A 13,740-nucleotide genomic window follows, 5' to 3' on the forward strand; every position below is an offset into this window, starting at 1 on the left:
CCTGGTTTCCTAAACTGTGGTGTAGGAAATATTGAAAGACATAGGTGTGGTAGTAAGTATCAGCATACAAATGAATGATGTGACATCTATGGAACTAACTGAGTTAGTTTCTAGTTAGTCTCTAAGGTGCTACAAGCTTCCTTGGTATGGTTTAGGAATTCAGGCATGAATGTCCAAACTTGGCCATAGAGTTCTTTGGTGTGATTTTTCTCTTTTTTAAAAAAATAGCCCCAAAATGACTTTCAAGGGTAAATGATGGGAAGCCACTGACCTACTTTCCATTCATGAAATTAAAATGCACAGACCCAGCTGGCCAAGGCTTTTGGGTTGCTTTGTGCTTAAACAAAGAAAAAGATTGTGGTGTATCATGTAACGTCTTGTTTAATCCTGAATCATTAGCTTTAAACTTCCAATGTGGAGAAGGAGTTGCGCATGGCAAAACTGGACATGCAATTACTTTTTGATCTTCCCTCCATAATGGAGTAGTTCTTATCCTAGTCTGTTGCATGGGAAGAAGATAAAAAATTCCACAGTATGTATTATGAGCTGGTACACCTGGAGGATTAGAAAACTGTTAACGATGGCAGCCCCATGAATTTCATAGGCTTTTCACAGGCAAGGAATACTCAGAGGTGATTTTGCCAGTTCTTTCCTCTGAAATATAGCCTACAGTACTTGGTATTCATTGGTGGTCTCCCATCCATGTACTAATGAGGGCTGACCCTACTTAGCTTCCAAGAGGATCTGGTGCCAATAGGATATTTCCACCTTCCACCTTGAATATTCCTTCAGTATTCCTGGGTGGATGTTGTATGTTGACTGGTAGCTGGAGAAGAGGACAGAGCAAATTCTTAGATTGTCTTTCCAGGTTCTTTGCTGCTTCTCTGAGGTCAGATCTTGTGCCACATCAGGAAAACCAGAAAGAAGATGGCAGTCTGAGGATAAGCAAAACATGCTCTGGCCTCTGATATCATGCAGGGTCAGACCAAGACATATTGTTATCTGAGGCAGCATAACAAATGGCATTCCTTCTTCTCCAAGTGAAAGCACACAGTGCTCAAAGCCAGCCATATTCTTTTGGTGCATGAAGCATAACATTTCTCAAACACCTCACCCATTTCTAAGAATTAAAATACAATGCCAACACATTAAATCACTAACAACCTGCCCTTTCATGAGCATCCAACATCTGTTGCCTGAGGTAGCTGCCTTATTCTGCCTAACAGTGCCACCATATTTGGGGAGGGCAGTCATGGGTGCTGCCATAAGAAGTAAAAGCATTGCCAGCCTGTCCCACTTAGTGTCTCCTATTTCAGAAGTTACAATTGTGGCACAAGATTCAACTACACAGAAGCAGCAATTGCATCCCAAAGTTAATGTAAGAACCAACATGGAATGAATGGTCATTCCCATCAAACAATGAATATGAGATAGACATCATACACATCATATTCTTGTTACTAGTCTTTCCTAAATAAATAAATGAATTAAAAATTCAGAATTCTAAAAACCGAAGGGTGATCCCATTAAAAAGGAAATGATAGAAGAAGATAGCATTAGACTTTCTTGGTATTTAGAGGCCAGATCTTAAGTCTGACAGCAGCCCTTTTTTGGCCTGTTAACTTCCATGGCTGGATAAAGTTGCCTTGAGTCCTAGTCTTGTGAAGTGGCATGGGAGAAGGAGAAATTTGATTGCTTAATTGACTGATAAATCACTGAAACCCAGCTTCATGTCCAGACAGTCCAGAAACAGCAAAATTTGAGTCTAGATCACTCTCAGTGCTTAGCTCCCAGAGTATGAAAAAATTACTTTTCGGACTATGAATCCCAGAATTACCTAGCATTATGGCCAAAGGCCATGCTGATTCTGGGAGCTGTTTTCCAAAGAAAGTAATAGTTCAACCATCTTAGCAGCTCTTGCCCTTTGAGACCCTGGCAGGAAAGAGGATTGGGCTATGCCTTGGTAGGCCCTTTGCAATCCTCCAGCTCATGGTGGTGTGTGCTGGGGGGTGGGAAGGACGTGGCTCTTGTTCCTAAGGCTCTGCCTTCAGTTACCCAGCCTGTGTAATTCTCTGTGACAGTTCAATTCAGAGTGAATCCGGCAGTTTCACAGCGACAGACATACAAAAGGTGAGCCCAGTGGAGCCTGAATAATGATCCAAGAGCTGCTGTCTGCGGATGGGCTGCCTGGGGGGCACTGGGGGATGGGGTAAAAATGCTGACCTAGAGTTTCTTTCCCCTCAGTCCTCCTGGCCATCTCTTTCCCCTACACTGAGCATGGCATGTTTCATCCCGATCTGCAATGCAATCAGTTCCTCCTCCATGAGCTGCTCTGAGGGTGGGGGCAGAAGCGAAAGAGCCTTTCACCCAATGCATTGTGTCTGATGTTCTTCCAGAACTGCCTCATGCAAAACCCCATTTAGGTTCTGTCTCCTCCCCCTGTACACACACAAACACTTTGAAAAATGTTTTGAGCAGGCATGGGGGAAGAGATTAAATATCCTGCAGGTGCATATAATGAAAGACATGTGCTGGTTAGATTTTCCAGCACATTATTGATATACCATGGAAGTGTGCGCTAGCAACCTCAGTGTTCAGGAACCCCTATGCAAATACACTTGGGAGGTCATCTTTCACAACCAAACAATGTCCTCATGCCCATGACCCTGTTTTAACCTCTGCCTAGAGTGTTACTGCAAGTTACTCAGATTCAAGGTGCATCTAGACTAGTGATTTCTAGTGCTACAAATCAAAAGGTACAAAAGTGCTACAAATCTTCAATTACTTTTGTTTGGTAAGAAAAAAAAGATGGAGGATGTGATAAGAAAATGCAGCAGGGTTGCGAACAGTAATGACAGTGAGCCCTTTCACACTATACAACTATAGCACTATCATTCCAATTTAATTGCCATGTCTCTATCGTTTGGAATCCTGCCATTTGTAGTTTACAGAGGAGCATTTAGCATTTTCAGCCAGAGAGCTCTAGTGCCTTACCAAACTACAAATCCCAGGGTTCCATAGCATTCAACCCAGGATTCCATAGCTCTGAAGCTGTCCAGGCATCTGGATGTAGAAAGATCTTGCAGCACCTTTGAGTAACTTGACTAACTGAAATAGGACTTTTGGGTGTTGAAGTGCAAAACACCTGAAGGACAAAGACTGAGAACTACTGCTTTCCACTTGTATTGTTTGTTTTTTCTTTGGAGCCCATTGTGACTACAGTGCATCCTTCCCTTACGTGGGGGAGCCATTCTGGACTACCACCCCCCGCTTAAGGGAAAAACACATATGCTCAAACCACATTACAAATAATGGGGCTAGTGCATGCAGTGCACCCCATTACTTCTTCCTGACATGCCGAGGCTTCTTCCAGTGCAGGCTTCCAGCATATGCTGGAAGCTGCATAAGCCATGCCCGCACATAAAGTGGGTGCACTGTATTTTAAACCTTGTGGGAACAGAAGTCAAAATTGGTGGCTGTTTGCAGCAAATGTCCTCCAAGTTCCAGTAATAAGTTTGATAAAATGAATGCGGTCTTCATTTAGTGGCCACATTCCTGTGATAAACTAAAGGGCTCCCCCTTGTGGCACAGCAATATCCATAATCTGTCATCTTCCTGCACCACCAAAAGTCTTGCACATATGGGAAAGGATCCCTTGGGGTAGTCTAACAAATCCAGTATGACTAAATAGGAACTTAATTTTCTGCTCAGTCCCCACACATCTTCCCCGTTTCTTTGTAAAACGACACCAGGAAATTATTTTCCTGGCTCTGCATTTTATTTTTGATGACTGGACCTCTCATTCTTGCTGCTGGGTGAGTAGAAATTACATTCATACCCTGCTGCATGAATGGGAAGCTGTTTCTGTGTACTGGCAAAATCAATGGGAGAGGAGAGAAAAGAATCAGGGTGATTGGTTTTTGCTGGTTTTTGTTCCATCAGTAACTCTTCAGAAGAGCAGAAGAATTCTTCAGAAGAGAAATGGCCAAGTGAATTTGCTGTGGTAGTTCAGATCTCTGGGCGCACCATGGGGCACAGATTGACCCTAGCCCACAACAACCAAAACTGCCATGCAACATTTCCCTGTTTCTTCTCTACACCTGCAGTTCCCATTCCTGATGGTGGGGGATGCACTCATGTGCATACACACACTTTAGTTACTAACTAGCTCTCACTCAGAGCCTTGTTTCCATAGACTCTTTTGTAGGGATATGGTAATAGGCTGACATTAAGAGAGCCAGCAGGGGGAGCAGCTTGCCTTCTAAAGCTCCACATGGGATCTAATTGTGTTGGGCTTTTATTTTTAATCTTCTGTTTTAGTTCTCTAAAACTGTGCCTGTCGGGGTTTCTTTTTCCCACCCTGGATTCTTTTTGAGCTGCATAAAGGTTCCATGGCAGCTGAGATTCCCCCCAACCTGAGGGAGCTTTGGCATTGTGGAGGTTGCCTGCTGAGCACTAGAATAAAAGAGGCACTGGGAAATGAGGGGAACATTTGAGCGGAGTGGGGAGCTGCCCCAGGGCCTCACTGTTGCCAGCTCTCCACAGAAGCCTCTCTGGCTTTCCAAAGAGAGGAGCAGCATAAATCCCTTTGGCAGGTTTTTGCCTTTCCCAGTTTCCACATGGTTGCTCTAGATTTGAAATTAAGGAGCGGGTTGGGGGCAGGAGCAGGGATGCTGTTTTGTAAGGGGAGGTGTGAATCCCATTCAGATTTCTGCCACTGCCTTGAGGCACTGGGTAAGGTTGCATGTGAGTAGCGACACTTTTATTTGGGACCTGTGGGCCAAGTCGCATTGTGAAAGGACCAGTCCATTGACTAGCACTGCTGTGGGAATGGAGGGCCTTGTGTGGAAGTGCAAGAGGCCTTGCAAGAGGTTGCCAAGTGGCAAAACATACCAAAAGGGAAGCACAACAGAACAAGAAAACGAGCATCCAGCAGGGGTAGGACACACTGATACCAGCTGTACTAATCCCAGTGGTTTTCACACAGTTCTTCCTCTGTAGAGTATTCTATCTTCTGTAATAATTTACTTATGCTGACTATTTGCCATAGCAAATGAAATGAATTAATAATTTACCCAAAATGAGTTACTGTTGTCGATGCCAGCAAGTTAGGGAGTCCTTTTGAGTAAATTACTGAAAAAAATCTGATAAGCTACAGTCTTCTAATGAAGAGCTTTTTGCTCAATACATGGTCGAATTAATTCAGTGGACCACAGTTAATTTCATTTCCACACCTACTGGATTCCCAGCTTGCCAACTGGATTTGCAGGTTAAAGACAACAACACCCTGACTCAATGGAATGCTTTGAGGACAGCTGTGAGATGCAAGAATGGTAAAGCCTGCAAAATACTATTGAAGCTGGTAATTAGCATTTTAAAAGAATAGGAATGCTACCACTCAGAAGACACCTCTGTCCCTCTTTTCCATTGGGATGCTTGCATTACACAGTTTTAAAATACAGTAGTGGGATGTTTATATTGCATTACAAAGCTGAATGGAGCCTGGAGCAGCTTTACCCATACCAACAGGGCGGTCTGGGGCACACGTGGCCCATAGAGCTGTATACAGACTCCCCTACCCTGCCTTTTTTTTTGGGGGGGGGTAGCCTGTGGTGGGTCCCTGCCACCACCACATCTGAAAAATTGTTGTTGCTGTTGTTCAAAACAAAGAATTGTACTTCTCTAACGCATGACACATGATCTCGATTTATCAAAAATGTGCTTTACAGGGTGAAAGTTCATTCTGGATATGTATCAGCAGTTACTGGGGGTTGGAGCTCACACATTTTTGGCAGAATTGTACCCTGGAATTGGTCCAGATGTGAGGGCTGACCACTCCTACAAGATGTGCTATAATGAACATTGCATTTTCTCAAAAGTCTGATTATTCCTTGCCTTGACAATGCCTCATAGGAATGCAGGAAGCCCACGATTGGATCATTGGTTACCCAAGCCCAGTATTCCTTGGAGGTTGCCCATCCAAGTACTAACTAAACCTGACCCTGCTTAGCTTCTGAGATAAGACAAGATGGGGTCATCCTTGCTTTGCTCTTTCCTGTCTCTCAGCACAAATTCAAATGTCTAGTATGTAGCAAAAGTGGTGTTAGAGTGGAGCAACCTGAATGTAAAGACCCTCTTTCTTTCTGGATGCAGAAAGGCTGCTACAGTGTACTCCAGTACACAACCCCAGCTAGTTCTTACCAACCCAACTTCAGAACAAATTTTTCAATACATGGTGCCCCCACTCTATATTTGGAGCACCAATTTGGCCTTGTATATTAACCCACTTGTTTGGATTTTTTTCTCCTTCTTCCCTAATGCAAGGATTTAATGTCTTTGCTGTCTGTCTCTTTTTGTATAGAATGCAGGTCCGTGGGCTATTTGTCCTCTTGGTTCTGGTTCTTCTGGTGGCATCTTCACAGGCTGGCAAGAATAAAAAAGGTAGGTGGAAAACCTCTGGCTGCACAGGGTGATGAAGCCCTGCTACTTATAGAATCATGGAATTGGAAGGGACCACAGGAGCCATCTAATCCAATGCAAGAATACACAACTAAAGCATTCCTGAAAGATGCCTATCCAACCTTTGTTTAAATACCTGCAAATATGAAGAGTTCACCATCCTCCAAGCCAGTCTGTTCCACTGTCTAACAGCTCTTGCAGTAAAAAAAAATCCTATAATCTTCCTATTTCTCCAGGTTGTAAAAGGGAAAAGAGCAAGGGATGTTTCTAATGCCTCATGGAAGGTTATAGGAAATGGGATGGTGGTGGTGGTATTTGTTGTGATTTGTAGTAACTGCCTCCCCCCTTCCCTTTGCCCTCAGACAAGGTGAAGAAAAATGGCTCTGATTGTGAGGAATGGCGCTGGGGCCCCTGTGTCCCAAATAGCAAAGACTGTGGTGTTGGCTTCCGTGAGGGGACTTGTAATGAAGAGACCAAGAAGCTCAAGTGCAAGATCCCCTGCAACTGGAAGAAGGAATTTGGAGGTGAGTGCATTTGGTTTTGAGAGAAAACAATGAGGCTTCACAGATGACCTACTAAGTTTGAAAGGGCCTTGGGAAGCCAGGCAGGCAGTTTATAAACTTTATCCTGAATGGCCCTCATATGGTTGTCTGTATACTGTTATTGTTGTATTAATAGTACCACCGTGAAGACACCTGATCCCCTCTGCTAACACAAGCTAAGCAGGTTCAAGTTTGCTTAGTACTAAGTACTTAATATTTGGGTAGTACTTAAGTGGGAGAACACCAGGGATCTCCAGGTAGGTCTAGGAAAGAAACTTTGGTGAGTCGTTACTGCCCTGTCAGAGTTGACAGTATTGGCTTAGATGGTCCAAGAGACTGACTCAATATAAGGCAATCTTCCATGTTCTACTTTAACTCACTGCTTGTTGTAGTCTTTCCTTGCATTGTTTACAGTGAATTTGCATCTGGTAATCTGCTTTCCCCAGTGCTTCCATATTAAGAGCATATCTTATGATGCCTGATGACAACCAGGCTTTCCATAGAGATAGGTAACTGTGGTTTGTGGTAGCTGACATCCCCCCTCCCGCCCCCAAAATTTGGAACAAGAGAAAGTATACTGTTAGACCATTGGTCCAGTTAGCTTGCTGTGTCTCCTACTACACTGACTGATAGCAATTCTCCAGTATTTCAGCTGCAGGTGTTTTACAGCCCAAAGTGGAGATAGTGGGAATTGGACTGAGGATTGCTGTGCAAAATGAGTGCTGTGCCACTGAACTACAAAGCTCTTTGTGTCTTGTATATAAAAATGAAAGAAACATATAAGCTTGCATCCTGTTTAGTAGTTAAAAGATCAAAAGCTGGACTTATGATCTCGTAATTTCTGGGTATTCATGTTTATGGGAACTGACATCTCTAGCACCCTTCCAATCACGGGGAACACTGCAACAAGCAGTTACCTCAAGACCCAACAGGTTTGTCCAGATGCCTGTTCTCAGTGTGCACTGGTACCAGAGATCATGACAGACATAATTTCCAGTGTCTCAATCTTCAACTCCTCAGAAATCCTTCATTTGGGATGCTGTCATACTGGAAAGTAGGGGTTTACAGAGCAAACCTAAGGAGTGAAGCAGACCGCCCCAAAGGAGCAATTTCCCCTTTCAGCACCGCCCGTTTGAGTGCTGGATTGGGGCCGCAGCAACTGCATGCCACAGCCCCACTCCAGCTATTTGCCAGCTCAAAAAGGAGTGGCAGAAAGTTGCTCCTTTTTGAGCAAGCAAAAAACCACCTTTTCTGCCGCAGTAGCAGTTTTTCCACGTTTCTGTGGCATGGCATGTGTAAATACCATGTCACAGAAATGCCATTATGCTGCCCTCTGGTCAGTGGAGTGGTGTGATGCCGGCTTGGGGGCGACGTTGGGGTGTGCAGCATGTGTACACCATGCCCCCATGCCACCATGAAGCTGATGTTTTTTGCCAGTCTGCTTTGTCATCATAGTTACATCTGACAATGCAGTATTTCAGTCAAAATAAATAAATAAGATGAGGAAGACAATATAGGAAGAATTCCTCTTATCAGGTCCCCACTAAAAATGCCTTCATTAGGAATTAAAGTGCATCTTCTTCTATTGTTATTATTGTGGTTACATGTATTTATATTCTACCTTTTCCCCAGTTTGGGACTCATGACAGCTTACAAATGTTAAAACAGATACAGCTAAAAATTCACATCATGCAAAATTTGGTCAGAATCCTGTAGTCTTTACATATATGTAAACACTGTAGTTATGATGCTACTCACTAAATACCCCCCAAAAAAAACCACTTACCAGGCAGCAACCATGGCAATCAACAGAGGCCTGTTTCCTCCATCAGCTGGGCTGTGACTGAACCTGGTTGCATTAGAAAGAAGGATGTCCCTATTGCAATTCCCCATCATGCCAGAGACCGGTCATGCAGGGGCAGGTGGGTATGGCAGCTTTCGCGGAACAAATTGATCACAGTAGCTGCTTCCTAGTAAGTTGAAATTAGGGAAATTACACAGTCACTATGTAACCCCTAAAGTAGGGATTGTGAATACGTAACGATTGCTTAACTTCAGGTTACATATTCATAACTGTGATACAAGATTCCAGCCATAATATAATTAAACAATCAGTAGAATTAAAAGCAATTAATAGCATGAGCATTAGAAAGAAAAATAACAAATATAGGCACGTTACAGACGCGCCTATAGTACGTCCCCAGGACGTACTAGGGTTAGGAAGGGGCGTCACTTCCTGACACCCTAACCCTAGTATGAACTGGGTCCGTACCAGATGGCGATGCCCTGTACACAAGGGCGCCGCCATTGCTACGTCACCACCGTACCGCCTCCAAATGAGGCAGCATGGAAGTGATATACTCGCGCCGTGTGAGAGCGCCTAGGGCGCTCTTTTGGTGATGCAAGAAGGAGCTCCGTTTCGGAGCTCCTTCCAGGATTTGCATCGCTGGCGCAGCCTCTACATGGTCCCCACCGCCATTGGGTGTCCTTGGGGCATGAAGCCCCAAGGACACCCCTTTCCAGGCGGTTTTTCCCCTTTAGAATTGCTACCTTATTTTAAAAAAAAAACAAATCTGAGCCAGAGCTCACAGTCCTTCCACATACAATCTACTGTTTATCCCACATTTTCACATTTCAGCAATGTAATTTTGGGTTGGGGAAGCATTTTGTTGTTGCTAAACTAATGGGAGACAAAAATCCTAAATGATGTATTCCAAATTCTAGGTGAACTACTTACTGTTCTACTTGGAGAGCTACAGGTAGATCCAGATTTATCTTTTGCTCACCTCATATCCAGAGCTATGGAGGTTCCAGTGGCATTTGGAACTTCACAGAGGCATAATTCAGTGGTAGAAGCACAGTAAATATACCATCTTAGGTGTCCCACACATAGGACCAGCATGTGTTGTATTAAACAGATCTAATGGTTTTTAATTTCTCTTCTAGCTGATTGCAAGTACAAGTTTGAGAGCTGGGGTGGTTGTGATTCTGCAACAGGTCTAAAGGCCCGTTCGGGTACTCTGAAGAAGGCTCTGTACAATGCTGAGTGCCAGGAAACTATTCAAGTGACTAAGCCCTGCTCTCCTAAGACCAAGTCAAAATCCAAAGGTCAGTCTAAGCAACTAGATGCCCTTTATTTTGCTGTTGAGGTTTTAACTTCTGTTCCTCTTGGCGGTATATGAAAAATGTAACTACTTATACAGAGAGACACAAACAACAGGGATAGATAGTATTGTGTTGCATCTTGCCTATTGCTGGCTGAATTTGAGATTCTTTAGAATTTTTTGCCTGGGAACATTTTTGACTGTTTTTGAGGCCTGTGTTTCATCTGGATAATTCAAGCAAAACTGACCCTGGACTACAGCATTCATTAAGACCCACAGCGTACAGTGTAATATTGGAGCCAATGAACACCTGTGAGATTGTAGCTTTCATTAACTGGAAGAATCACAAGTTCATTCCAATTCACAGAAGAGGAACCATGATACTGTGTAATTCTCTGGCAGTATCATGACAGAGCTTACTCTGCAAGAGCACTCAAGCAAGTAATTATTTGCACATGACTGATCTTCATAACAAACATTCTAACTCCTGGCCAAATAAATTCCTGTTTGAGTCTTTCAAATAAACCTAAAACTTCAAAGTTTGGCAAGAGAGAAGGGTCCTTTCCTTCTCTTGACTTTCTCTCACTTTTTATGTGTGTGACATAATGTTATGCATTCATAACTTATTCATATTCATAATCCTTACATGTTCAGTAATGTAAGGAATATGTAGTAATTATAAAAGTCCCCTAGTCCTGCAAGCAATAGGGGTGTGTTCTCCTGTCAGTCAGGATTAAGCAGATTGACCCCCTCCCATGAGTGATCTCCAGTGTGAGGAGGGATTGTGATAGGCATCCTGCTTCTGACTGTTGCACTGGAAATAGATTGTGGAAGAGAGTGAGAATGTTAGTCTGCTGCTGCCTGATGGACAGAACAGATAGATACCTGTTGCTCACAGCAACCACTGCCTGGTAAGTCAGGATTGGGGGGGGGGGGACAGGACTAGAAGATGCTACCTATCCACATAACTAAAGTAGTTATGTAGCTAAGTAGTTGGTCTAGAATACTAGCCAATATTTTTATGAATATACTACAAAGTAGTGGCAGTTGCTTTGTAGTGAAGTTTGTCAGAGCCTCAAATCCTTTCAGAAGTTTTTCAGAACTTTGAATCACACCCATTTATTTTCTTTGTTTATTAGTTTGTTTTGCTTAACATCAAGCCCGACAATCTTCGGCCCATTACAGACGGGCCTTTGCTCCGCCCCAGTACGTACTAGGGGTTGGCCAAGGACGCAGCATCCGAACAGGCCTCACCCCTAGTATGTACTGGGAACAGCAAAATGGTGGTGCCCTATACACATAGGCGCCGCCATTTTGATGTGACAGACGCTTAGCGTCCGCACATCGTGGCGCGGTTGTGATGCCACAAGTGCGCCATTGGTGCCTTGCGGCGTCACAACTGTGCCGGAAGAAGAACCGCTTTTTGTGGGTTCTTTTTGCTGCATGGGGGGAGCCGCGCTGTTTGTCCGCTGCGGCTCCATCGCGCAGCAGACACGGGCTCTTTCTTCTTCTTTTATTCAAAAGGGAGAGGCACCACTGTCCAGGTGGGTGGCTGGCCTCTGCCCCCACAATGGATAATATATTGCAATAATCAGCAAAGCTTACTTACTGGGCAAAATTTACAGTGTTTATTTTGGCCTTATGAAAACATTGAAAAGTAACAAATTAATCATTCTAACTCAAAAGCATAACAAGTAGCCATCATTACCTTTTCATGCTGTGATGCACCCAGAATGAAGATTAGGAGAAAAAGGGTTGATTGGCAACTTAGAAGAAGCTGGAGAATTCCAGACTAACACAGACCTTTTCAAATCAAGAAAACTATATCATATGGTACCCTAATGCTTTTAAAAAAACTTTATTATTTCAAACAGCCAGAAAAGGAAAGGGGAAGGACTAGAAGGATGGATACAGCCCCGCCATCTTCAGGGCATGGTGCTTGAACCCACTTGGACACACACCACTTGGAGCTGCAGCGTGGTCCCTCCCAGCTCGGCGATGTTTTGCCAAATCCCACTTATTCTTCTGCCTCCACAACTTTGCCCTTAACTGAGATACCATTTCTAATCACTAGTTTTATAGAGAAGCCACCCCACCCTCTTCTGATGAAGGTGCTATTGACCTTCCCTTTAACTTCTTCTGCTGTCCCTGACTCTGCCACCTTCACCCCAGGCATTTGTACCCCAGTGTTCTTTGCTCTGGTTCATTTCCCATAATTCAGTCTGATGTGTTTTGAGATAGATTGGGCAGAGATGTGGCTAGTGCTATTCAACTTTGGTATCCCTTGTCAGAGCCAGATGGCCTTCTGGTACAACTCCGGGCAATTTTGTCTTGCCATAAGCAAAGCCATCCATTAAAATAGCCAAGGAAACTGGCTCATTTTGGGGGATGCAATGGGGAAGGGAAGAATTATGAAGAAAACAGTGGGTCAGGAGCCCCACCTTGACCTAAATAAAGATACCGTATGCAGGACCAGGATGTTGACTTCTTTGGTGTTGTTCCTGCCCCACTTAGCTTTACAAGGGACTTGGGTTGTGATCCTGTATTTTCTTACCTGGAAATAAGTGTCATTGGACTCAGTGGGACTTCCTTCTCAATAGACATTCATAGGATTGCATTGTAAATCTGCCCACCCCCCTTCCCATGGTGTATGTATGTACATGTGCAACTTTTTCCTTTCCCAGCTCTCTCCAATACAAGCTGGTTCACAAGCAGACTCAATGTGAGGAGGTGTGTCTGTGTGTGTTTGTGGCTCTGATCTCCACGTTTGTTTGGTCTTTTATGAATAAGCCATGCATCACAGCCCCTTCAGCATCCAGGAAAGAACCTCCCGAGAGTTAAAGGAGCATTGTTTCTTTTTCAAGCATTGTGTTCTCATTTCTCCTTGTCTATATTCTTGCTGGGATGCTGTGGCTTTCCTTTCCTTTTCTGGTGCTGGGTAAGCCCTCCTGCTTTTTACAATTTCCCCACTTTTTTCCAATAAAAGTCTTTTTACAAAAAGTGTTTTCCTTTTTTTAGTCCTTTTTGCGTGTGTGTCATAAGCTCTATATCCATTAACTAGAGCAGGACTGACTAGGGCCTGGAAAAGTTACTTTTTTGGATTACAATTCTCAGAATCCTCCAGTCACTACCAGCGCACACTGGTTGGAAGATTCTGAGAGTTGTAGCCTGAAAGACTTAACTTTTCCAAGTTTTGGGAGTGTGGTTAGTAAGGATGGTTTTGATCCAGTTTATACTGGGTGGAGGAGAGGAGCATAAGAATCACTGTGAGGTGTCACCAAAGGAATATCACCACTTTGAGCTTGACAACACTCAGTAAGCCAAGAACAATCTGACAGACTCTAACTGGAGGGTGAGAGCATGGAGCTTGCTGTCCATTCAGATTTCCCTGGTGCATATTTTAGGGCAACAGAGTGAGACATGGCTGACGCTGGGATATTAAAAACAACTGCTTCAGGCAAGGTGAGGCTAAATACAGGATTTGTCTGCCAGCAAGATCTAGACTGAGGAAGTGTCAAGTCCCAGATACCTGTCAGCTTTTCAGAGCCAAATGGTCTGCCAGAGAAAGTGTGTCACAGAAAAGTTCTCTCTGAAAGCCTTGTGTGTCTCACCAGGTAGAGCAAGACTGGACAGCT

General features: G+C 43.8%; 1 protein-coding gene across 1 annotated transcript in view; it reads left to right on the forward strand.

Annotated features, from left to right (window-relative positions):
- MDK (midkine) overlaps positions 1-13,105 on the forward strand; it is a 30,132-nt gene extending 17,027 nt beyond the window's left edge. Inside the window, exons 2-5 of the mRNA XM_042480889.1 lie at positions 6,362-6,441; positions 6,822-6,983; positions 9,948-10,109; positions 11,980-13,105. Coding sequence (XP_042336823.1) covers positions 6,363-6,441; positions 6,822-6,983; positions 9,948-10,109; positions 11,980-12,005 — 429 coding nt within the window. The 5' untranslated portion in view covers position 6,362 and the 3' untranslated portion in view covers positions 12,006-13,105. The remainder of the gene's footprint in view (positions 1-6,361; positions 6,442-6,821; positions 6,984-9,947; positions 10,110-11,979) is intronic.
- The last annotated feature ends 635 nt before the right edge of the window (positions 13,106-13,740 follow it).

This window comes from Sceloporus undulatus, chromosome 1, assembly GCF_019175285.1.
Source record: "Sceloporus undulatus isolate JIND9_A2432 ecotype Alabama chromosome 1, SceUnd_v1.1, whole genome shotgun sequence".
NCBI classification, from domain to species: Eukaryota; Metazoa; Chordata; class Lepidosauria; order Squamata; family Phrynosomatidae; genus Sceloporus; species Sceloporus undulatus.